Source organism: Arachis stenosperma, chromosome 8 (genome assembly GCF_014773155.1).
Source record: "Arachis stenosperma cultivar V10309 chromosome 8, arast.V10309.gnm1.PFL2, whole genome shotgun sequence".
NCBI classification, from domain to species: domain Eukaryota; kingdom Viridiplantae; phylum Streptophyta; class Magnoliopsida; order Fabales; family Fabaceae; genus Arachis; species Arachis stenosperma.
In genome coordinates, this window is record NC_080384.1 from 12,406,626 (window position 1) to 12,431,599 (window position 24,974).

At 35.6% G+C, this 24,974-nt stretch overlaps 3 protein-coding genes across 10 annotated transcripts; 1 reads left to right on the forward strand and 2 right to left on the reverse strand.

The window, feature by feature from the left end:
- Window positions 1-454: 454 nt before the first annotated feature.
- On the reverse strand, window positions 455-10,229 carry LOC130946618 (protein translocase subunit SECA2, chloroplastic). Of its 5 annotated transcripts, none has more exons than XR_009072315.1 (32): window positions 9,921-10,229; window positions 9,611-9,815; window positions 9,454-9,518; window positions 9,205-9,325; window positions 8,995-9,086; window positions 8,730-8,795; window positions 8,551-8,615; window positions 8,361-8,448; window positions 8,173-8,238; window positions 7,928-8,043; window positions 7,555-7,645; window positions 7,311-7,394; window positions 7,112-7,204; window positions 6,923-7,018; window positions 6,732-6,817; window positions 6,401-6,479; window positions 6,139-6,252; window positions 5,833-5,928; window positions 5,700-5,763; window positions 5,279-5,568; window positions 4,139-4,194; window positions 3,453-3,570; window positions 3,098-3,178; window positions 2,681-2,760; window positions 2,389-2,443; window positions 2,234-2,303; window positions 1,935-2,124; window positions 1,733-1,856; window positions 1,578-1,652; window positions 1,323-1,501; window positions 1,069-1,170; window positions 456-947 (listed from the first exon to the last, which is right to left on the reverse strand). XR_009072315.1 is itself a non-coding variant. In XM_057875421.1 (31 exons), the coding sequence occupies exons 1-30, from the start codon at window positions 10,101-10,103 to the stop codon at window positions 1,343-1,345; spliced, it is 3,168 nt and encodes a 1,055-aa protein (XP_057731404.1). In that variant the 5' UTR covers window positions 10,104-10,229; the 3' UTR covers window positions 455-1,170; window positions 1,323-1,342. The 5 variants fall into 5 exon arrangements, 2 of the variants coding, with proteins under 2 accessions (XP_057731404.1, XP_057731403.1); XR_009072316.1 differs by having other exon boundaries at window positions 1,069-1,175; XR_009072314.1 differs by having other exon boundaries at window positions 458-947; window positions 1,069-1,232.
- An 8,001-nt stretch (window positions 10,230-18,230) lies between these two features.
- Window positions 18,231-22,073, reverse strand: LOC130946619 (uncharacterized). Of its 4 annotated transcripts, XM_057875422.1 has the most exons (7): window positions 20,429-22,073; window positions 20,049-20,104; window positions 19,651-19,923; window positions 19,321-19,557; window positions 19,094-19,213; window positions 18,802-18,927; window positions 18,231-18,688 (listed from the first exon to the last, which is right to left on the reverse strand). In XM_057875422.1, exons 1-7 carry the CDS (start codon window positions 22,071-22,073, stop codon window positions 18,668-18,670), a joined length of 2,478 nt encoding a protein of 825 aa, XP_057731405.1. In that variant the 3' UTR covers window positions 18,231-18,667. The 4 variants fall into 4 exon arrangements, 1 of the variants encoding a protein (XP_057731405.1); XR_009072317.1 differs by lacking the exon at window positions 18,231-18,688 and having other exon boundaries at window positions 18,801-18,927; window positions 19,407-19,557; XR_009072319.1 differs by lacking the exons at window positions 18,231-18,688; window positions 18,802-18,927 and having other exon boundaries at window positions 19,093-19,213; window positions 19,407-19,557; window positions 19,665-19,923.
- Window positions 22,074-22,105: 32 nt separating this feature from the next.
- Window positions 22,106-24,701, forward strand: LOC130946621 (uncharacterized). Its single transcript, XM_057875423.1, has 5 exons — window positions 22,106-22,344; window positions 22,626-22,784; window positions 23,436-23,487; window positions 24,003-24,069; window positions 24,261-24,701. Exons 2-5 carry the CDS (start codon window positions 22,629-22,631, stop codon window positions 24,367-24,369), a joined length of 384 nt encoding a protein of 127 aa, XP_057731406.1. The 5' UTR covers window positions 22,106-22,344; window positions 22,626-22,628; the 3' UTR covers window positions 24,370-24,701.
- The last annotated feature ends 273 nt before the right edge of the window (window positions 24,702-24,974 follow it).

Here is a 24,974-nt window from a genome sequence, read left to right on the forward strand (position 1 = left end):
TTATATCTTAGTTAATTTTAATAAGCAATTAAGTGTAGGCAAGCACGGCATTAATATATTTGAAGTAGACATTTAAGGCAAAGCCAAAAGTGATTACATTGATTACTTCTCAAGCTAAAGTAGTTAGTATCATTATTAGTGAAATTTACATTCTTTATTTCTGCTCCTTTTCCTGCCCAAAGTCAACTATTCATTGTGCTTAGTCTGCTTAAAATCCTTGCCTGTGAACACTATAGACTTGTTACTTATTAGTGAGGAACTCTAATAAAGAATAAATAAAAAAAAGGGTACATAACTTGTATAGGGCAGGCCAACAAGTATTCAACTTATCATAAGTTTTGTATAAAATATTTACTTTTAATATTTTTATTACACAATTATTTTAAATTTAAACAATATATTGTTTATTTTAAATATTCTAATCTAGGGTATTGCTTAAGAGTTTGCCACATGAAATTTGGGATAAAGGGCTTGGCCAAAACATGATGGTAAAATATTGGAAATACCAATATAATAGCCCAGTGTTATGTCATAGTTTGATCCTCATAAACTAACATAGTTAACCTCTAATCTAAAGATACAATAAACCTGAAAGATAGAATGCCCTCAATATTAATTTACATATCCTACATAAATTCCTAGAAGTGTTGTTAAAATGTCAATAAACTTTTTTTTTTTGGTGACAAAAATGTCAAGAAACTGAAAGATTGAATATAATATAATTATTTACTCCTGCTTCATATTTTACATATTTTTTAACAATGCCAAAGGATACAATTTACAATGGGTTGATGCACTATCTCAATTTGCTTGGAGTTTATGGCAAAGCGCTTGCCATATATATCTTCTTGGAAGCACCATATAAAAACTTCAACTTCAAAAATCCACAAAAATCATGTTATTAAAGCACAAGAACTGTACGAAATAGGATCCCCTCTGTGATTACCCTGCATTTTGAAAAGGAAAAATTCAAGTCAATCATTCCCCAGGCTCTAAATAATAGGAGCTTGTATCAGATTCCGCACTGCATTATCTCCATGATAGGGTGTGCTGCTCATGATGACAAACCTGTATAGTGCATCTCCATGTCACATCCCAGTCCCTTTGACAAACCAGAAATACGGATAACGCTACCGGAGAAGGTGTGGCCAGAGTTCTTTAATACAATATCTACACTGTTCAGAATATTAGTCTGATTGAAACATCAAATTAACATTGTGTAAAAATTGGACCTGCATAATTTGTGCAGCTTTTAGTGATTAGGGGCCAAACCAAAGAGGGAAACCAGTCTAAGTTAAGATTCTTTCACTTGAATTATCTACCTTTTTATGTACATTTATAATCAAGATAGTTCAAGTGATTCCATTGGAGATGACCAATGCTGTAACAGCGCTTCTACAGTTAACCTCCTTGTTGCACTAAGCATTGAGATGAAAAAACGGCAACCGTCAATTTTGTACTCTTCAAGAGGGTTTCTGTGCCCAAAGCTCCTTATATTCACCTGCCACAAATCAGATAATAAGCCTAAATCTGCTAAGGAAGGCAAAAGGATTCATTAGAACAAAGGGAGAATTTACTGCAGAACTGAGCCGATTCATGTTTACAAGGTGATCTCTCCAGAAGCAATCAAGAGTTTTCAAAAGAACAGCTCTCTGTATTTCATAAAATATCAAATACAGTGGTTAGTTATAGTTTTACATTACAAGAGTAAAGCAATTGAATAGTATCTGACCTCAATTTCCTTGACATATTTATCTTCATAACCAGACTCTTCAACAACATTTAGATATGAAGCAATTAGAAAATCTCCAAGATATTTGCGGAGGAGATTAGATGTTGTCCGATACTTCCCGTTCCTGCATTAGGCACATGTCAGTTTGTTCTACAACTCAATATATTGGAATCTCACATCTACAGTAAAGCAATTAACTCACTCGATTAGATCATCAGAGCAAATAACAAGCCAACGTCTTAATGAAGAGCTTTTCCTGCGGATTCCCCTGAACGCATTTGGAGGTGTGGGCAGATTTGGAAGGGAAAAGTTGACAATATCAATGGAACCCGCATCATTCAGTTGCTCAAGTGAGGTTAACAAAGAGTCATCGGTGATCCCTCCAAAAGATTCTGTGGCATTCAACATTAGATGGTTTTGAGCAGAAAAATGATAATCAAGAGGACATAACATTTGTTAAACAGAATGGAAACGCTATAGTTGCAATTAGTAATGACTTACCATGAAGCAGCTTTCCACCAATTGTCATATACTCTTTCAAGAGCTTACTCAAACTCCAGGTACATGGATGCTACAAATCCATTCAATGCTATAATAAATAAAAGGAAGTGATGAACAGAGAAACATACAACAAGCTAAAGGGAAAGCTGAACCACCTTCATTGGATTGATGTTACCGAAGACAATCTCATCCACAACTGCTTGCATGTACCTATAAGTGACACTCTTTAGATTATGAAGGGGGACTAGAGGAAAAGTGATTGAAGAGAAAGAAGAATATATCTTGATCACCAAAACTGGACAAAAACCAGTAACAAACTTAAAGTAAGCATAAACCACTCAAGAACTTAGTTTCAACTCCCAAATGTACATGCTTAATCATCCCTGAAAGATACCCATAGAGGACAAGCAAAAGAATTTTGATGTTTGAGAATTTAAAGTGACTTACTGGAATATGTGTTGGGAACAGCTTTCATCATCTCCAGTCAAGATCAACTGCCTTAGATCATAAACATGCTTTCGCTGCACCTGATAAAATAATAATAATATTAGAGAAAAAATCAGTTGATAGATGATTAGTAGACTTTAACATTCCATCAGAAAGTCCAATTTTGGAGAACAGTGAAATTTATTCCATAAATCTGACGAAGGTTAAGAATTGTGGCAGACAAATTTAGTTCTACACATTTTTTAAAAAGAACACAATTGCCCAGTAACAAATATTAACAACAAAAATAATAGTAAGCCTAATTTGGTAAAACAGACTTTCACCAATTTGAATCAACCAAGAATATTATGACAATAAGCTACAAAGTAATTACTTAACCAACTATGTCTTTGAAATGTCTCCTCGTGAGTAACATACCTCCAATACTTCATCAAATTCAACTAGGCTCTTTCTTATGCTGAAGAAGAACTTCTCTGCATTGATTTGCAACCCCAAGAGCTGTACATATGTGATGATTCCAGATAGGCGAGGGAAGGTTACATTCATCATCGCAACGAATATTCGCATTAAATAAAATTAGAAAACAAGATGGCATGGGAAAAAGAAAACAAACAATTGGAAGAAAGAAATTCAAATATTTCACTGTGTGTGTCATGAAAGAAGAAATGTCATTATATGAGAAGAAGAGTAAAAGCACAGGTTCAGACATCTTCCCTATTCCCAAAAACAAATATATCCTAATGAATGATAATGTTAATAAGTAGATTATAACCTGCTTCACAATGGCATCACCCTCAATTGGCATATCCTCATCATTTGTAATCTTTGATATAAGTCTGACAGCCCATTCCGTATCAAAATTGAACTTTTGAAACATCTCGTCCTGCAAGCTGTAACAAGGATAATGTGAGAATTGTTGACAGCTCTTAATTAGTAAAATAGACTCATCCAGCCACCACAAGAAACCCAGATGTAAACAAACAAAATAAGGAGCAGGAAACATTTAAAAATTTAGGCATAAGATTCAGTCCTTATCTTTTGCAGAGAAAGGGGATACAAATCCAAACCTATACCTCATTGAAACATCTATTCATAAAAACAATAGTGTGTTTGTTGCAGTGGCATTTTATATTTCAAACAAAACTTCACATACTCCAACAAAACTTCACATACTCCTAATACCTAACATCTAACTAATCAAAGGCCAATCATTATTAATATAAAGTGAAGCCCAACATGGTCACGTTAATTACAAGAAATACAATGATTGTCTGATTGAATTCACTTTGTTATTTTAATACTAAAATAATCATAAATGCTGAAAGAAGATAGATCCAAATAATAATTATCCATGAGTAAGAATGAGCATCTCCTTTTTAGTTTTATTTAAGTTGACAAGAATTGTTTAGATTTCAATTCATATGAAAATCATTAACAGTGGCAGCAGTGGTACGCTACCTAACCATAAATCGCGTTGAACCTGGATCTCCCTGCCTTCCTGCTCTGCCACGGAGCTAAAGTGAAGATTACAAAATGTATTATCAAAATGTGAGCACAACATACGGCTGGGACTGTGACAAAATATGTATTGACATTAATAAATATAAACAATGATACAATTCACTCCAAAATGATGTTTGTTAATTAGAGATTTAGTATATTATTATTAGACATATAATCATTCATGTGCCTTTATCTAATAACTTAAACTTTTTTTATAAATGGTTTCATGACATGGTATCAGAGCTTATGCCCAAAAGGTCAAGAGTTCAATATTTTGTTAATTCCAAAAAGAAAGAAACTCTTGCATGAGGAGACACGTTAGATATATAATTACGCATGTGCCTCTACCTAATAACTTAAGCTTTTGGAATAAGTTATAAGTGGTCCTATGACAATTATGCCGCAAGCTTCAGAGAAGCCTTGGACATCTTGTTGGATGCATGAGAAACACTTATTAGACGCTGGAATTATGACTGATATGTTTTATATGACATTTTGACACCAAATTTAAAATTCCTTACAGGAGGCAGCAAATGAAAAAAGAATTAAAAGAACCCTTCAGCCAAGCCAAAAACTTAATATCTTTTAAGCTGAAATCATATTAAGATAATTATTTGTGCAAACTAAAATATGTAAATAAGCAATTATCGACTATTACATTACATATATAGATATCCTTTTTTCTTTTGCAAATTTAGGATAATTGATCATCAAGATAATATCAGATACCTCAAATGATTTGTTGATAACATTCAATGTTTATGTAAAGCTATTCAATACAATAAGTATATAAAACTTAATCCTACATAAAAATGAATATATTTCCTATACAGTATTTTAACAACACATTGGGTTTTTCTCCCATAAATCTCTAAATCTTGGGTGGGGAGAGGTTAAGGTGAAACAGCTTTTCTTCAGAGAAATTTAAAATTTTATCTGAAATTAACAATTTCTAGAAGGGTCAATTGGATGCTTAATTGTAAACATCTTCCCCTTTTTCCCTCATTAGTCATCCAAGTCGAAGAATACAATAAAAGGCCATTCCTAGATCTAATATATTAGTATTTAGACCATTACTATGCTTAAGTTACCTACCTGGTTATCTATTCTCCGGGACTCATGTAAAGATGTACCAATTACATGAAGGCCACCAAGCCTTTTAACTTCAGAGCCTTCATGCAAACAGTGCTCTTCACAATCCTTCAGAACTGACACATAGGCAAGTGCTACTGTTGGACCAAGAGGGTAAAATTCAGAATCTTCATTAGCAAGCTCCTCCAGCTCCTCAAAACTATATGACAGACTAAATTGAATAGCCTCTGTGATCAAGGATTTAGCCTTCTGATATGTCCAGTTTCTACCCTCACTTTTCGAGACATATTTGGCTGAATAATGCATGTTGCAAAGAATATAAAATCTTGAGTTAAAAACATGAACTTATACCTAAAATGAACAGAATGTCATCTTGTATGAAAAAAAGGAAAGAGAGGGGGGGTTGAGTAGAAAAGATACTGACCCATTAAGGTTGCCTTAGCCAGGAAGGCCATTGATGATGATCCAACCTTTATCTTTGGAAGCACCTATAATAAAAAATTTGTTAAAAACCGTATTTTCCAAAATATAGATTAAATATCAATATGTAACACTACCTGTCGCGAAACAGTCTCACTAGCAAGTTCAACATTTGGAACCTGTTGTGTCAATAAATGAATTACGCTATCCTCTATAATTTCTCTGGCAAGCATCTACACGCATAAGAAAAAATGCCACTTATAAGATCCAGTTCATGCCAAAGTGAACATATGTCATACAAACATGACGTCAACCAACCATAGAAGAGATGCAAATGATCTCACTTTCTTGACATCCAAGAAATCAAAGACAATATTATAGGGTTCTCACAGAACATTGAGGATGGAAGACTCAAAAACAACTAATCTTACTAGCACACTTACTTTTGGATTTCCTCCAAGGATTATATCCGTGCCCCTGCCTGCCATATTTGTAGAGATGGTAATGGCATGTTTGCGTCCTGCCTGTGCAACAATTTCAGCTTCTCTTGCAGCATACTGAATCAAACGAAAGAGGGAATGTGGTGAGAGGCAAAACTTGAAACACATGTGTGCCGGCACGCATGTGCACTATCTAAGAATAAAATGAAAGAGATAGACAGAGCATATGCTTCTGAAGAGACTAACAAGTTATACTTTCACAAACCTTAGGTCGAGCATTCAGGACATTGTGGGGAATATTCCACTCCCAAAGCAGACCAGCCAAAAGTTCAGAATTTTCTACACTGCATACAAAAAAGAGATCAGATAATAACTATTCTCCAAGCTACCAATTACTCAAAAGCTTTGGCACAGACAAAAACAAATTTAATATATAACTCATATTGTATTCAGTAAACAAAGGTGTACCAAAACTTACAGCAAGACTTCCATAGAAAATAAAATAGAAGCATAAATTCATTAATGCAAAGACAGAATTTAGAAACATTCTTCTGAAACTAATAGACAACAATAATTAGAACTGCCACAATGCTTACCTAGTTGTCCCAACTAAAATAGGACGGCCTTGTCTAAACATATATTCAACTTCTCGGCGAACTTGCTCCCATTTCCCACGAGCAGTCTAAAGCAACAGATTAAAAGAACAAACTTATGCCTTGAAGAAATAATCATTTAATATTATTGAAAAATAATCATTTACTATCATAGTGAATATTAGATGTCCTACGGCGAAAGCTTGAATAGGAAGATCTTTACGAATATTAGGAAGATTTGTGGGCACTTCAATGACTGGCATCTGGAACATTTTTAAGAATTCTCTCTCCTGTGGTGATAGATATATCAAGCTTACATATATTGCACATGAATTATGATAGATGGCAACTTATGCAATGCTAAAACTATATAAATCTTTTACTTCTGTTTTTGCAGTCCCAGTCATTCCTGACAATTTTGGATAGAGCTTGAATAATGACTGGTAAGTGATTTGTGCCACAACAACGGAATCTGCCTGTGCAGGGTTAAAACATTGAAACATAGAATCAAATAGTTTACCAAAAAAAAAAAAAGAAGCAAATAGTTATGACCAAATGAGCATCATGAAACCCAACATATACCTGAATCTTCAAACCTTCCTTTGCCTCCACAGCCTGGTGAATCCCCTCAGACCATCTCCGTTTCTCTTCAACTCTTCCTGTCAGCTGAGAGTTTTCAAGAGTATATTAATTATATCATCAGATTCTCAAGAAATGCATCACAAAAGAAAAAAAAATTATTAGGCTATTTATGAAAGTGATGCACTGCTATGGGAAAATAAAATCTGCATAATATTGAAAACAAAATGAAATCTCGAAATATTACCTCATTGATAATTAAAGCCTTCCCATCTCGGACTATGTACTCTACATCTCGTCGATAGAACTCTTTAGCTTTTAAAGCGTTCATCACAAACCTGGGGTAACTCAGCACTCATTACTCGTGTAAGGAACAATCCAATTCCAATTTGTTAGTCAGAATTATCCCAGAATCCAGCTAATATTCAATTAGTATGGCAATTATGATGGTAATGGTGATGATCGGTTTAAATTATCATCAAAAGATGAAACATGGATCTCACACCTAAACCCTAAACACTCCCCACCTTTGTTTTACTACAGGGATTTCATAAAAAGTAAGTACAACCAAAGTGAAATGAATATATTTCAAATTCAATATTAAAGCATGTGAATATTACCTAGCCCAGGGATCATTTTCATCCCAAAGGTCATTGGTTTCAAGAGCCATTTCAGCAAGAGCAATTCCTTCCTCAGTCAACTCCACTGACTCATTTTTAAGCTCCACGTTATAATGCTGTTAAGAAAATAAAATCTCTTTATAGAACTATTTTGTTGAATAGTCCAACTTAATTCCTTAGAATGGCGAAAAAGAGAAAAACTAAGATAAGGATTAATGATACAATAAATTACATAATGAACTCACAGTGCCCTGCACAAGCAGTTCAGCTACTTTTGCAGCAACAGGATATCGTGCAGCATCTTTACTAGCCTGCAATAAAGGAGGAGGACCAAGTGATCTGTCATTGAGCTCGTTCAGTTTAAATGATCATTCAACCTGGATAACGAAGGAGATCATGACAAGGAATAATAAAAATGGAAGATTAAGCTTACCTCACCGCTTATTAACAAAGGATTTCTTCCTTCATCTATCAGGACAGAATCCACTTCATCAACAATTGCAAAATGAAATGGTTTTGGCCTGATTTCATTTAGAATAGTAACTAGTAACAATCCCATCATATTCCCACAAAAATAAATAAACAAATAAACTTTTAAGTTCTGTTTAAGTAATATATTCTACCATCTCATCACAAGGTCTTCCCTATTTCCAGCAAGATTATCTCGTAAATAATCAAAGCCAAGTTCCTAAGGCAAGAAGGTGATAGAAGGAACAGATTAAGCACGCACTGTAAATAAATGTAAGTATAAAAACAAAAAGAATAAATAATAACAATTTGAATAACTTAGAAGTGTAGTTACAGAGTTATTGGTATATGTTATATCACATCTATAGTTGGATCTCCGCTCTGCAGCATTCATCCCCTTCTGCACATGCAGAAAAACCAGAAAATAAATTCAACATAGTCATGCTATGATTTTATGAGTTGATAAAATAAAATACCCAAATACAATCAGCATCATAAAATTAGTAACAAATCAGGCCAATTTTCTCTGGTCTAGCCTACCCCCAAGACACACATAGTACATACACAGAAAAACTTCACTACCAGCACAGGAAACTTACCTGAATAAGGCCTACAGAAAGACCTAAGAAGCGATGAACACTCCCCATCCATTCAGAATCACGCTGAGCTAAATAATCATTGACGGTTACCACTGAAAATAAATCAAAAGACCATATCAACTATTTTTCTTTTATTTTATGCAGAGCCAAATGCTAGCCTAGCCCCTGGAGAAATTGTTCAACCCATCAAAGCTTATCAATAATACATACCATGAACACCCTCACCAGTGAGGGCATTAAGATACGCTGCTAACGTGGAAACCAACGTTTTCCCCTCCCCTGTTTTCATCTCGGCAATTGACCCATCATGCAGCACTGCCCCACCAATAATCTAGCCATACAAAAACATCATAAGGAACAATTCAATCAACTATATTGAATTGATCGTGCCTGAACATCAAAATGTTCATAAATACACAATGCAATGCATGTACAAAAGAAATGACAGAGTGATCTTGCCTGAACATCAAAATGGCGCATCCCAAGCTTCCTCCATGCAGCTTCACGAACAACAGCAAACGCCTCTGAAAAAAGAAAAACCGATACAATCACATCAAAGGACACATTTTAAAGACCAATAAACAATGGGAACATATTTTAAAAAAAGAGATTGAACCAGCTTGAATATCTCCAAGGGTCTCGCCACGTCCGAGCCTCCTGCGAAACTCCTCCGTCTTGGCCGTTAACTGTTCGTCGGAGAGTTTCTGAATGTGGGCCTCGAAGGAGTTAACAGAGCTAACAAGGCGGTAGTAATCACGAACAACCCAGTAGTTCAAGCTCATGAAATCGTTGAGACTCTTTCTAATACTACCTAGCGTCCCCTAGAAACCAAACAAGTCACACACACAAAAAGGAAGAGTTAGTTAATTGTTTTCACTTTACACAGGCATTTCGTCGAACAGGTAACGAGCACAGAGCGAGTGGACCTTGGAAGGGGCAAGGGCGGCAACAACGGGGGCGCGTGTGAAACGACGTCGTCTGAGGGGAGAGAAGGAGGAAGGATGAGAAAGAGAAGAGGGTGGAATAAAGGAGGAGGCATTGGCGTCGGTGTGTGGAGGTTTGATAGCGAAGGAAGGCGCATATGAGAACGCCGGCACGGTGGTGGCCATAACCGATATGCCGCTGACTGGCTTAGACTGTCATAAACCGAATAATGAAAAGGAAATTAACTGAAAATAAATAATCGAAGTTATCTTTCACCTATGAAACATGCACACTTCCTTCAATTCAAGAAATTGAACACATTTTGACACTACACTCGTTAACATTACGTTGTTTAAACTTTAAATTATGTCTTAAAAAAAATAAAAAATAAAAATTATCAGATATTTGGACATATTTAAATATCATCACATCAGCGTATTCAATTTTATTTCTAACATATATTTTTAAAATAAATTTAGATATAATATATATTATTATTTATTAAAATAAAAAATATTTTAAATACTTGATATAATTAAAATAAAATATTAAAAATAATTAAAAAATTTTATATTTTAATATTAATAAAATATTAAAATATTATTATAATTTATCTAAAAATATTTTATATTTTATATGTACACGTGTTCTCGTATCTTATAAAATTTTAAAATTTACGTGTGACATATTTCATATCTTATAGTATCTGTGATCATAATCTTTCATTTTTGTTGACGTAAGTGAATTTTTTTTCTTATAAAAGATTTTTTTTTCTTATAAAAAATCTACTAATCAACTGCTCAATGAAATAACTTAAAATTTAAAAATATTAGTTAAGAAATTAAGAGAACTTTGGCTCGAATCAAGCTTCAAGAATTTTTAGTTGAGTATTTTAATTTTTTAATCAACAAATATGTTTTAAACATTTTATTTTATTGAAATAATCAATAATTATGTTAAATTTTAATAAATATTAATTTTTATCGTTATTTAAAAAAGACATAATATTTTTTAAAAATTCTTAGATAAAGCACAAAAATCAACAATTTAATGTAAGAATTGATTTAGTAATTAAAATTTATTAAAAACTATGAAGTACAGACACTTCACTTTACGGTTGGATACGACACTCACCGACATTTATCTGGCACGTGTATCTGTTGTATCCAACCGTATTTTGATAAAAAATAAATAATTTTTTTTCGGACACACTTGGACATACCTAAATACCATCACGTGTCAGCGTATCCAGTCTTATTCTTAACATATATTTTTGAAATAAATCTAGATATAATATATATTATTATTTATTAAAATAAAAAATATTTTAAATACTTAATATAATTAAAAAATAATTTATATTTTAATATCAATAAAATATCAAAATATAATTACAATTTATCTAAAAAATATTTTATATTTTATATGTATGTGTGTTATCGTATCTTATAAGATTTTAAAATTCGCATGACAATCCAAGAAATAAGAAGCCCAAGGCTCCTGCAATAGCTGCAATAATAAGTGGAGACAAGTCTTATTTTTATAGAGTTGGATTCTTTGAGTTACAAGACACTCTATGAGACAATCAAAAAAGATATTACTATAAGTTTTATACCATTTAAAGTGCATGTTACTTGATATTTATTCTGTTAGTTAGAATTTGTTAATATAAGCTATTATTTCTCTTTGTATAAAAAGTTGTTAGTAGTAGGTTTGATTGCACATGCTGAGCTGTATAGTTAGTTAGAGCAGCTATAGCATTCTATTAAAAGTAGTGTTTGTATAAATAGCAAATTATAGCTTTGTATTCTTTGAGTCTCATCATTATACAAGTTCAATTCTCAATTCCTTCTTGCCTTCTCTGTTCTTGTTCTTCTCCATGCTCACATGCAAATTTTACATGGTGTGGTGAGCGTGGATGGAGAAACGTTTAAATCCTAATTGAAGGATGAGAAACTTGGTCTCTAATTCACAATTCGTTGACGTGATTAGAGAAGAATGATGAGTCCAACTTCACAGTTGAAGCGCTCATTCGCTGTTCTTGGCTCGTGTATTTTTTCTCCCTTTTCCTTCGTTTGATTTGAACTCATGCAATTTCTTCTCCCTTTTATTCATACCTATTTGAAATCTCATCATTCGCTCTTCTTCTTCATCTATTTCTTTTCTTCTTCTTTCTTGAACTCACACCGTAGAGTTTGATGAGAGCTTTGTTATCTAACTGTCTTCCCGTTAAGGAGAGATAACAAGTTTTCGATCAACGAGATCAAGAGAGAAAGATTACAACCACTTTTGGTATCTTCGCAGCAATGGAAGGAAAATCAAATTCAAGTGATGGATCCACAGGAGGTGGTCCTACGATGGACATGCAGCAATTTGCAGCCTTCTTCAGTCACGTGGCACAGATCTAGAGCCATATCAACAAGACAAATCCGAATCAAGATCTCTCAAGCCCCCATTACATACTTCCTTCTTAAAATCCAGGTATACCTATTATCAATGTAATCCTTACTGGTTCAAATTACAGTGCGTGGAGTAAAGCTATGACTAATGCTCTTACATCTAAAAATAAAATTGAATTTATTAATAGCACTATCCTGAAACCTGAGAAAATTGATCCTAATTTCAAGGCATGGCAATGATGCAATACCTATGTAGTTGCTTGGATTAACCTTTTTCTTAGTCCAAAAATCTATCAGAGTGTTCTTTGGAACAACATAGGTTACGAATTATGGAATGACCTTAAGCATCGCTACTATCAGGGTGATAGGTTTCGAGTAGCTGAATTGAATGAGGAGATTTATGCATTAAAACAAGGAGATTTGTCTGTCACAGCTTATTTTGCCAAACTGAAAAATCTTTGGGAAGAGATTGATAATTTTAGAAGTATACCTAGTTGCGATTATGTTAAATGTGAATGTGGCTTAGACAGAGAGTGGATCATCTCCAGTAGAAAAAAAAAACTGGATGGTATCCAGTGAAAAATCTCACCCTTCATTGCTCTCTCTCTCTCTCATTTATTTCTAGTCCCACTTGTAGAATTAAAGGTGGAAGATTACACTTTATTCTCTCCAGTGACAAAAAAAATGGAGAGGATCCATTTCCGGCTTAGACATTGTTAGGCAACACAGGGAAGAGGACAGAGTCACCAAGTTTTTGCGTGGTCTTGGAGAGCAATATTCCACTGTTAAGTCATAGGTTATGTTAATGGATGATTTGCCTAGTGTGAATAGAATTCTGTCAATGATCACTCAGCAAGAAAGGCAGCTGTTCAGCTTTGATAATGCCTTAGATGCTAAGATTCTGGCAGCCTTTTCTCAGCCTGACAATAAAGGTAGAAATTCATCTAAAAAAGGGCAAAGTCGCATCAAATTGCAGTGCACTCATTGTGAAAAATCAGGACACATTGTGGATAACTGCTATAAGAAGCATGGTTATCCACCTAACTTCAAACCCCGATTTGAGAAAAAGTCTCCTGTCCTCAATTGTATAACTGCAGCAAACAATCCTGAAAATGAAAATGATGACTTTAGTGTTCCACAATTGGTTAGAGATGAAACAACCATTAATGAATTCACTCTAGAGCAACGAGAAGCTCTTTTAGCCCTGCTCAGCAAACAAGATGTGCCTCATTCTCATAGTGTCAACCAGATTTCAGCCAAAGCAAATCCTTCTCCTTATATAGGTAGAATGGTAAACATTTTACAATTTGATTCTCATGTCAAAGCTCTAAATATTTCAATCAATAAACACAAGCCATGTGTACTTGACACTGGAGCTACTAACCATGTATCATATACCCTGGTAGATTTTCAAAATTACTTTAAAGTTGATCCAATTATTGTCAAATTACCTAATGGAGCACTCACTACTAGCTGCATCATGGGTACCATTATGTTCTCTGACAATCTTTTTCTCACTAATGCATTGTTTATTCCCACTTTTAACTTCAAACTCATATCAGTTTCAAAATTACTGCATCTTTACATTGCAAAATGAGTTTTATTGACAAGGCTTGGAGATACAGGATCTATACACTTTGAAGATAATTGGTGCAGCTAGCAATGTTGATGGTTTGTACATTCTCCACAAAGAAGTCAAAGCTCTCCCTCACATCATAGCAACTTCCCGCAGCCAATTTTCTCGGTCTTTATGGCATGTTAGATTAGGGCATCCATCTCATGATAGGCTTGTTGCATTGCAAAATAATTTTGAATTTATTTATTGTACAAAACATACAAAACCGTGTCATTCTTGCCATCTTGGCAAACAAAAGCGATTACCCTTTTATGTTAGTTCTAATACTGCAGCTAATGTACTTGACCTCATTCATGTTGATATTTGAGGACCTGTTTATGTTCCCTCTTTTACTGGAAAGCGTTATTTTCTTACTATAGTGGATGATTGTTCTCGATTTACTTGAATTTTGTTCATGAAATCTAAAACTGAGGCTTCTTCATTGGTTAAAGATTTTGTCATTTTTGCTAAAACCCAATTTGATGCAGTGGTTAAAACAATTCACACAGATAATGGGCCTGAGTTTTTAATGCCTGCTTTCTACAACTCTAATGGAATATCTCACCAAGAACTTGTGTGAAACTCCACAGTAGAATGACATTGTTGAGTGCAAGCATCAACACATTCTTGCTATGGCTAGAACTCTCTTGTTTCATGCTCATTTACCAAAATCTTTTTAGAATTACAGTGTTGGACATGCGGTTTATTTAATTAATCGACTGCCAACACCCTTTTTGCAAAACAAGTCTCCATATCAAGTTCTTTATAAGACTTTGTCAAATCTTTTCCTTCTCAGAGTCTTTGGTTGTTTAGCATATGCTGGCAGCCTTGCACGACAACGAAGCAAGCTGGATCCAATAGCAAGAAAGTGTTTACATCTTGGATTCAGGGAGGGCACAAAGGGATACCTGCTCTTTGATTTGCAAACTCGAGAGATTTTCTTATCTCGGGATGTCCAATTTTATGAGAATTATTTTCTTTACTGTCACTCCAATAATGCCAATAATGACAATTTTTTAGCTTCCTCTCATTCATCTCATGTTGCATCTCATCCCTTTGATTATAAATTTTTGGAAGGGAGTCAGATACAAGTTTTAAATACTGATGATGCAGCCACTCAACCAAGCTTGCATCACCCAAATCTCAGCTAGCAGGAAGATAATGCTTCCTCTGAATTAAATGAACTTGATGAAATTCTCCCCTATCCTGAAATTCATGATCATTTGGAAATCACATCTGCATCACATGAAGGATTTTCAACTCATAATTCTGATGCTCTGCCTGAATCCTCCATTATGCCTGAAGTTGCTGATTTAAGGAGATCAACTAGGCACACTAAACCACCTACATACTTGCAGGACTATGAGTGTCAAACCATCAACACTGTTTCACCCTCATCGCAGCTTACTGCTCAAAGGTATCCTCTCGCTAATGTCTTGTCTTATACTAGGCTTTCCCCATGCATTTTGCATTTTCTGTTGCTATTCAAAATTTAGAGCTTAAAATCTATAAGGATGCAATCACTCAAACCTGTTGGCAAGAGGCAATAAGAGCTGACTGCCTTGGAAGAAAACAAAACATGGAAGCTAACTTCTTTACCAATTGGAAAGAGAGCAATTGGATGTAAATGGGTCTTTCGTACCAAATACCACCCAAATGGTACAATGGAGAGGCACAAGGCAAGACTTGTTGCCAAATGATTCACACAAGTGGCTGGTGTTGACTATCGAGATATCTTCAGTCATGTAGCAAAGCTAGGGACTTTGAGAGTGGTACTTGCTGTTGCAGCAGTAAAAGGGTGGCACCTTAAACAAATTGATGTCAACACATCATTTTTACATGGTAAACTTGATGAGGAGGTCTATATGAAGGTGCCTCCAGATTTAGAAGCCTCGCCTGGTCAAGTTTGCAAGCTTGAAAATTCCTTGTATGGATTGAAACAAGCGAGTAGGCAGTGAAATTGCAAGCTCAAATCTGTTTTACTCCAGCTAAAATTCACTCAGCGTAAATCAGATTACAGCCTCTTCACCAAGACTACTTCACTTGGATTCATAGCAATTCTCGTGTATGTCGATGATTTAGTGTTGGCAGGTGATGATCTAAATGAAATTAACTCAGTTAAAGACGTTCTTCATGAGAGATTTCGGATCAAAGACATGGGAGACTTGAAGTACTTCTTTGGTCTAGAAGGGGCAAGATCCAAGACAGGAATTGCTTTGTACCAGAGAAAATATGTTCTTGATTTACTCAAGGAAACAGGATTTGAAGGGTGCAAACCTGCCACCACTCCCATCAATTATGGAGCAAAGTTCAATAAAACTGCTGGAAAATTGCTCACTGATTCTAGTCAGTATAGAAGAATTGTGGGCAAGCTCTCATATCTAGCAAATACCAGGCTTGATATAAGCTATGTCATTGGGAAGTTAAGCCAGTTTTTGGACTGCGCCACTGCTGAGCATTTGAAGGTGGCACATAGAGTGCTGCGTTATGTAAAAGGTTTCCCTGCTGCAGGCCTCTTCCTCTCTGCAGAATCTGATTTGCAACTTACTGATTTCTCTGACTTTGACTGGGCTTGTTGTATTGAATCTCGCAGATCCATCTCGGCATATTGTTTTTATTTGGGACCATCATTGGTTACTTGGAAGAGTAAGAAACAACTTACAGTTGCAGTCTCCTCCTCAGAAGTAGAGTATAGAGCTTTAGCTCTGGCCACCAGAGAAACCCAATGGCTGAGCTATGTTCTTCAAGATCTTGGTGTTCCAATCACAAAGCCTATTAATTTATACTATGATAGCAATTCAGCTATTTATATTGCAACTAATCCTGTGTTTCATGAACGTACCAAGCATATAGAAGTTGATTGCTATATAGTCCGTGACAAATTGCAAGAAAAGTTGATTCATCTTCTTCCCATTTCCACCAATAATCAAGCTGCCGATATCCTCACTAAACCTCTTGCTCTTGGGCCTTTCAATGCAGATTATTCTAAGTTTGGATTGTTGGAACTCTTTTCTCCCAATGCTCCAAGCTTACGGGAGGGTGTTACTTGATATTTATTCTATTAGTTAAAATTTGTTAATATAAGCTATTATTTCTCTTTGTATAGAAAGTTGTTAGTAGTAGGTTTGATTGCACAGAAGCAGAGTATAGAACTTTAGCTCTGGCCACCAGAGAAGCCCAATGGCTGAGCTATGTTCTTCAAGGTCTTGGTGTTCCAATCACAAAGCCTATTAATTTATACTGTGATAGCAATTCAGCTATTTACATTGCAACTAATCCTGTGTTTCATGAAGGTACCAAGCATATCGAAGCTGATTGCCATATAGTCCGTGACAAATTGCAAGAAAAGTTGATTCATCTTCTTCCCATTTCCACCAATAATCAAGCTGCCGATATCCTCACTAAACCTCTTGCTCCTGGGCCTTTCAATGCAGGTTATTCTAAGCTTGGATTGTTGGATCTCTTTTCTCCCAATGCTCCAAGCTTACGGGAGGGTGTTACTTAATATTTATTCTATTAGTTAGAATTTGTTAATATAAGCTATTATTTCTCTTTGTATATAAAGTTGTTAGTAGTAGGTTTGATTGCATATGCTTAGCTATATAGTTAGTTAGAGCAGCTATAGCATTCTGTTAGAAGTAGTGTTTGTATAAATAACAAATTATAGCTTTGTATTCTTTGAGTCTCATCATTATACAAGTTCAATTCTCAATTCCTTCTTGGCTTCTCTGTTTTTATTCTTCTCCATGCTCACAAGCAAATTTTACAGTGCCCTTTATTTTATTTTTGGCTTAGAAAAAGGAGTTTGTATGATACATAACAGTACAAGGGAGAACAAATTCAAATGATTCAAATGAATTTGTGTTCAAAAATTTAATATGGCGTGTCCTATATCGTGCCATCCTGTATCCATGTATCATAGATTATAAATGAAGCATCTTACTAAAGTTTTTTTTGAAAACTTATTTGGAATATTACTCTTAATTTTCATTATATATTTCAAGAATTTGAATTTTTTTTCGATTAATTAACACTTTTCACCGTCAGAAACTTGAATTAAGGTCATGTGATTATGTGCTTTTTATGGGAAAAGATTAAAAACAGCATATTCCTTCATTCCTTCTTTTACTGTGAGCAACTATACTCTCAACAAAAATAAAGTAAAAAAGAAAAAGAAGAAAATCAAAACTACAGTAGGGTGAGTCAGTAGCATATACAATGCAAAGCTATTTTTTTTTTCTCCCCCGCATCTCCCAATTTCAGTCCAGCAGACCAAGAATTAATATGTCGCAAATCAGAATTCTATTTAAAATTTTGTTATTGGATAATAGATTGCTACATATACATAACGGGATTCAAACCCCAACACTTTAGTAGTTTTTCAAATCATGTTCCTTTAAAAAACCTCTTGAAACTAAGATAATATCATGTAAATTACATGGTAGCCTACTTGGTCACAAAAAATGATAACATACTAAAAAAGTAAAATTACCAATACTCTCCACTTTGCGTTCGTGACACACATGTTCGTAATATAACTCCACACTTGCAGGGTAATAATTTCCAATCAAATTTATGTACAAACCTATAAGCTGTACAGTAACTATACAACAGCGTTCAAGTATTACTCAGTTCCTGAGCATCACATCATTGATGATGCATCATTTGTGAAAATAAAAGATATTCGGCTGAAACTTGAGCTCTCCAACTTGAATAGATGCACGTGGTGGATATATTACCATTTACCACGATAAACCTGAAGGAAAGAAAACTAATGTCAAATTAAACTATCTCACTTGTTGAGAAACAAAAATGAATCTTCTCGTGTATGATTTTAACCAGAAAAATTATAATAATAATAAGTGCTACCTTGATAGACTTGTCAGCATATCCAACAAAAAGTTTTCCTTGACAGCTTAAAATAGCCGTTACAACAGAACTGCAAGAAATGGTACCGAATGCTCTGACTTCCAATTCGTGGTCTCCAGCTAATTCCTAAATTCAACAACTTTATCAATGAATTCATGTGTTCATTAAAAACACAAAATAAAATATCATACTTAAATTTTGGCAAATTTAAAGCAACTAACAGTGCAAACTAGCATTACTAAGTTCATTTTTTATCTGTGATTCCCAAAACACAGCACATTTTGCACTCTACCTGTATATTTATATTTTTGTCCCAGCCACCTGTATAAAGGCATTGCCCTTGCATGCTCATAGCAAAAATGGCACCATTATGTAATGATTTGGAACTCATGAACACATCATTTCTCCATACCTAAACAAACAAAGAGATGTTACCCAATGATGTTGGTAGCTAATATGTTGATCAAGTCCATATTTCATATCAAGTGGACTATATTTCATTATTAATCTTCAAGAAACCTTTATGCAGCCGTTCTCATACGCCGCAACAAGCAAATGTCTATCAACAGTAATAGCTAGGATAGACTTCATTTCTCCAGGCATACCTTCCCCTAGCACTGTCAATGGGCTGTGATCGCTAAGACTCCACAACCGAATGGTTCCATCCCAACTACCACTGTAAAGAACCTCATCACACACTACAAGAGTGGAAACTACAGACCTATGACCAGTCATTGTGCACATCATAGTTCCATCCTGGTAAGAGTACAGAAAACCAAAGAATGAATTTCTCAATGACTACTTTGTTTTAGGGTTGATATAAGTAGACCAAGCAAATGCCAATCTCACCTTTAACAACCAACCTTTTATTGTTCTATCTCCACTTCCGGTGTAGAGACAACGACTTGCTGAAACAGTTAACGAATGGATACCACTGAAGCGCCAATCCTTCTGCTCATACCATTTCCTTAAGGGGTCTTGCCTGAGAGGAGCAGAAAGTCCCCAGACAAATATGCCCCCTCCATTATCACCACTTACACACAATGGTTCTTTATCATCTACATAAACTATAGCCATGACTTTATCCTCATGACCTTTAAACGTGTGTGAAAGAGAAAAGTCCTACATAAAATTTATATGGATGAAATGAACAATAGAATAAATGAGAGAGAGTTTCCATCGTAAAGAGATTATTCTATCTAGAATACAGCCTGTAGAAATCATGTAATTGTGTTTTCCAGTCTTACCAGCAACGACCATACTTTGACAGTTTTATCAAACGAAGAGCTAAACAGATATCCCCCTGCAAAACCACACAAATGCTTATGGAATGGAATATAATTCTTCAATGCATAATCAACTTATATCCTAGCATACCGAACACCATAAGTGAAACTCTGACTGTAACATGGGTAAAGCAACATTAATGCAGAAACTGATCAAGAGCCTAGTTTATGTCACATTACATGCCATACCAATAATTTATTTCTTTGATTGAAGACCTAAGGCTGAATTTATTTCAATAACAATAACAGAAATATATTTTATTTTATACCCCAAAACAATAATCCCTATTAACTTGTCATCCAATCAAACAGCAAGTGGAATTTAAGCATAGAATTCATACCGCCAATTGCTAATCCAGAGATACAATCCAGATGTCCTCGCAGATCTTTAAGTTCAGCCATTCCCTTAGATAAGCTAGCAACCAAATCTGCATCAGGTTTCTCTTCCCCATCAACAACATCTGGTGGCCCATTGTCTTCTTTTTCATTCAACTCATCAAGAACCAAGCAGCAACCAGTGCTGCTCCGATTAACCATGACCTCCAAGTTTTCCAGAAAATCGAATTCAGGTTTGAGTAACATATCCTGAATGCACTTCCGCACATCCACCACACTCATGCGGTTTCCCGGATTCATGTCCAAACATTTGCAAAGTGTCCCCCTCAATGACGGATATTCAGAGCCAAGTTTGTCTTCCAAAACAGAACTAACTTTCTCCGCCCAACAAACATAACTAGCTGATAAGTCAAAGCCATTCTCTTCACTCATTTCAAAGGGAATCTGAGGGAGTGCATCTCCAATGAGAAGCCACAACAGCACACAAGCCAATGACCACACATCTGAGCCATACCCGAAGGGATATCTGGAATGCTCATCCTCCGGATTAACAGCAGCATTCTTCTGCAGTAATCGAAACAAAACCTCAGGGCATAAAAAAAGCTCATTTTTTAAACAACCCTTAAACAATCCCTCTTCTTTCTGCCTAACCTTGTTGCCACCAGAAAAACTATACAGAGTCTTCCTTCTCATAACCAAAACCTCATTCAAATCAACACAAACACCACCAAGCTCATCGAAAGCAAAGCACGAAGGTCCTAAACAACCAGCAACCAAACCTTCCAAATGCAAAGCCAGCACAGAATCACACACACTCTTCCCAATCACAGCAAAGCTTAAAATCCCATCTTTTTTATCTTCCAATCCCAAACCAAGGAACCCATTCTTCAATTCACCAAACTTCTGCAAAATGCTACCACCATTGTGCCTCTCACACACCAGGTACAACGACCCATCCACTTCACTCCACAGCCCATAAACCCTAGAAACCCTGCCCTGCCTCACAGAAGCTTCTAGAATCAAAGCTAACTCCTCCCTCACAGCCTCCTTCATCCCCACCAAACATTCCATAATCCTCGCAACATAACTGAACTTAAACTTCGAACAATTCAAAATACGAGGTAAAGAAAAAACAGGAACAAGGCTCAAACACTTGCTGTTTCGAGAACAAACACTAACCCTACCCTTCAACGAAGAACTCGAACCAAATTGCCCTCGCAACACAAACCCGCTGGGTTCGGATTCGGGTTCAGGTCGGGACTCCACCGAAACTGCGTCGTGCGGGAGAATCCAGTCCTTCCACTTGGCATAGAACTCGTCGGACCAGAACCGATCTCGAATTACAGACCGATCATCACAACCGTCGATCGTTGACCGTTGAGTCGGTTTCACCGGTCGCGAAGAAGAAGAAGAAGATGAAGAGAGGGAAAGCCTGAGAAGGTCGATGTTCTTTGGAAGAGACGAAGGTCCTTGCTCTGAAGAGTACTTAACGAGCTGTGTACACGCCGGGCACCGAATCGTGTTCGGGAACCGCAGCGGAAGCTCCACGAGGCATGCTTCGCAGACGGAGTGACCGCAAGATAGGACCCTAGGGATGGAAACTTGGTCGTCGTAGCGTTCGAGGCACACCGGACACTCCGGCACTTCCATCGCCGGCGGAGTTTTCTATCTGCGCCGTCGTTTCTGGTTTTGTGCGGAATTTGGAGCGCGAAACGTAAACAGTGTTGATCTGAAACGGCGTCGTTTTCTCCAATGAGCCTTTTTTCCTTTGGACGGATTTACCCTCGTGTTTAAATCTGAATTACCTAAATTACCCCTTTCGTCGTTGTGTTAAAGGTCTACTCGAACGACTAATGCGTGTTTTGAGAGATCTGAACTCTGAGCTGAAGCCGCTGCTTCTGATCTCAGATTCTCAGTTGAGGTAAGCTTCTTCCGTTTTTCTTTTAACCTCTTCGTTATTCTGTTTGTTTCCTTAGAAAATGCGAGTTGATAAGAAATCAAACTTACTACATCCCTGAATTCAGTTTAGATCGATGTGCCCTAACAGCATTATTGGGATCCATTAAGCATTGGTTGAGTTTTTGTAATCTTCTTCACTTGATTGATAACTTCAGCTACTTGTTAAGTGAAACGTAAAGTTGTGCCTACGAACTGTTTGTGTTTTGAACTCATTCACAGTTGTTTGAATTTTGCAATTTGAAGGCCATGGCGGGGTCTGGGAGCTCCATGCTGTATTCCTTTCTGATGTTCACTGTAATTCTCTCGCTTCAAGAAATGTACCGTGCGAAATTAGCATCGACGGAATTGTACACTATACTTGGAGGGTTTATCAGCTCTCTTCTGTTTCTTGTGCTCCTTACTGTGAGTTTTCATCATCAATCTATTGAATTCCTTCTCATGAATCAATCACATTCAGGCACATGAACATTAGCATAGCAATATTTGATATCATTGATATGGACACACACTAGAAGGAGGGACATCTGTTTATGATGGCATTATAATGAAAGATATATCTTTCGCTCATTCCTTTTCGAATACGGCTCGTTTGGTACTTTTGTTCGGTCTTTTTGGCAGAGAAAGCAATTATATTTTAAGATATGTTGTAATCTGTGCTTGTTAATGTACTAAGGTTTGCCTGAAGCAATCTAATCGTGCACTTAATAATAAATTTTCACTTCATAATGCTTCCTATGAGAGGTGCCATTTTTTGTAATTTGATTTCAGAAGGCTTTTACAAGAATGAGAAAATTCTGTTTTTTTTTTTTTTTTCTCCCATATATATATATATTCTTTCCTTGATCACTTATTGATATTATCCTTCTACTTTGAGAAAAGAGAAAATTTGTGGTTATTAGTATTGCCGGTAATATATGTGAATGCTTTTTTGGATCTATATAGTCTTTTTGTAATTATATACTGCTTTGTATAATTCTTTCAAGAATTCTATCATAGCAAAATCTTCCAAGTAAAATGAAGGTATTTATATTTGCTTTACATCTGTGCTTTCAGTTCATTGGAAACTACCAAGAAACAGTCGGCGCAAAAACTGGTTGGGGTGCAGGTATTGTAAATTTCATAATGTTTGTCTCAATGGGTTTGTTTGCATTTGTACTTACTCATGTAACAGAAGAAACTACGTATGATTACTGGAACTGAACATTTTGCATAAATTTATTAAACGTTATTGGTGGTCATTCCTTTGTCAACTTAGTTTTGTCAGTAAATTTATCACCCCTTCGGAGTTTGCTAATAGCAACTTTCTTTTGGGGTACATAATAGCATTTCTTTTTATTTGATAAACTATATGCATTAAGCAATATTAACAATTCTAGAAGAAAATGAAGATGAAGTTGTCCTGTGAATTTTATGCTCTAGGTCACTCATGCTATTTATGATGAGTTGTGTGATGACTAGCACTTAATAAACGACATCTTTATACCTGCGAATTGCATGGTCCATAGGATGAGTCTTTCAACTCTTTCATTCCCCCTGGTGTTTCTGTGTATTTCCACCTCGGTTTCTCATGTTTTTTGTGTTTACATAATGGATGACAGTTTTTTATCTTTTAATTCACAGTCTTCATAGCAGAAGCAGTTGCCCTGATTGCTGCAAGCACAGTCCACAGGGTTTGCATTACTACATGGTATGCTCCTCCCAACTAGCAATAGACACACTACTACCTCTTCTGTGCAAATAATAGATTGCCATTTAGATATGAAATCATACTCAAGCGTAGCATTAAGATGGTTCCAAATCCAAAATGTATAAATTGATATTTTGGTTTATTCGTATGGACACTTGTTGATCACCCTTCTAATGTTGGCATAATTGCAGTTTCCTGTTCTCGGCTGTATTGCTGTATGAGGTTAACAAAATCTCAGGATCAGTGCTTTCAGTTCAAACAAGCGACTCCAGAAGTAAAAAGTATAGTGGGAGAGGTTAATCTCGTGTGTTCTTATTATGTATGCTCACTGTCTAAGCATCTTCAAAGATTTTGTTTGTAGAATTAGTTAACTACCCTATTATCTTTTCTAAAGTTATCTCACTTTTCCATGTTACAACTTCAGTGCTGAATTCCGTGATGTAAACGATGAGCAAATTACCAAACTAGGATTATCGAGGGTAAACTGAGTGTTACAACTTATAAAATGACTTTTCCAGTTTTCCTTAGTTGACCTTGTTTACTAAATTATTGAGGGTAAAATGAGTGTTACAAGGGTTCTGATTGTTCAAAACTATCACCTTCGCTGAAGTTTCTTTTTATTTTATTTTTTATTTTCTGTTTAGTATCATGGATATGCAAGACTTTTGGCAATTACGTTGTATAAGATCACTCGGTCAAATCCATAATTAACTTGTGATGGTGCAAATTAAGAGAAAATAGTAACACCTTTTCTTCAAGGTCGAGTCATTCAAATTGGACCATTAACTTGCTATGTGCACTAGCAAACTAATGATCTATCTGGCCATGATTAATCAAATACTACTTATAAATACTAAAACCGGAGAGAAATTTTGATATGTAAAACTTCAGAGGGGCAGTAATTG

What these genes read in the sequence shown, in the direction of transcription:
- LOC130946618 (XM_057875421.1), bottom strand. Translation starts at nt 10,103, where the DNA reads ATGGCCACCACCGTGCCGGCGTTCTCATATGCGCCTTCCTTCGCTATC. An exon ending in GAAGACCTTGTGATGAGATG is followed by an intron (nt 8,449 to 8,550) that starts GTAGAATATATT and finishes AAATGAAATCAG; the next exon opens with GCCAAAACCATTTCATTTTG. An exon ending in GTAACATCAATCCAATGAAG is followed by an intron (nt 2,304 to 2,388) that starts GTGGTTCAGCTT and finishes ATGGATTTGTAG; the next exon opens with CATCCATGTACCTGGAGTTT.
- LOC130946619 (XM_057875422.1), bottom strand. Translation starts at nt 22,073, where the DNA reads ATGGAAGTGCCGGAGTGTCCGGTGTGCCTCGAACGCTACGACGACCAA. An exon ending in TCAAAGTATGGTCGTTGCTG is followed by an intron (nt 19,924 to 20,048) that starts GTAAGACTGGAA and finishes AATTTTATGTAG; the next exon opens with GACTTTTCTCTTTCACACAC. An exon ending in ACAAAAATATAAATATACAG is followed by an intron (nt 18,928 to 19,093) that starts GTAGAGTGCAAA and finishes TGTTGAATTTAG; the next exon opens with GAATTAGCTGGAGACCACGA.
- LOC130946621 (XM_057875423.1), top strand. Translation starts at nt 22,629, where the DNA reads ATGGCGGGGTCTGGGAGCTCCATGCTGTATTCCTTTCTGATGTTCACT. An exon ending in AAAAACTGGTTGGGGTGCAG is followed by an intron (nt 23,488 to 24,002) that starts GTATTGTAAATT and finishes TTTAATTCACAG; the next exon opens with TCTTCATAGCAGAAGCAGTT. An exon ending in AGGGTTTGCATTACTACATG is followed by an intron (nt 24,070 to 24,260) that starts GTATGCTCCTCC and finishes GCATAATTGCAG; the next exon opens with TTTCCTGTTCTCGGCTGTAT.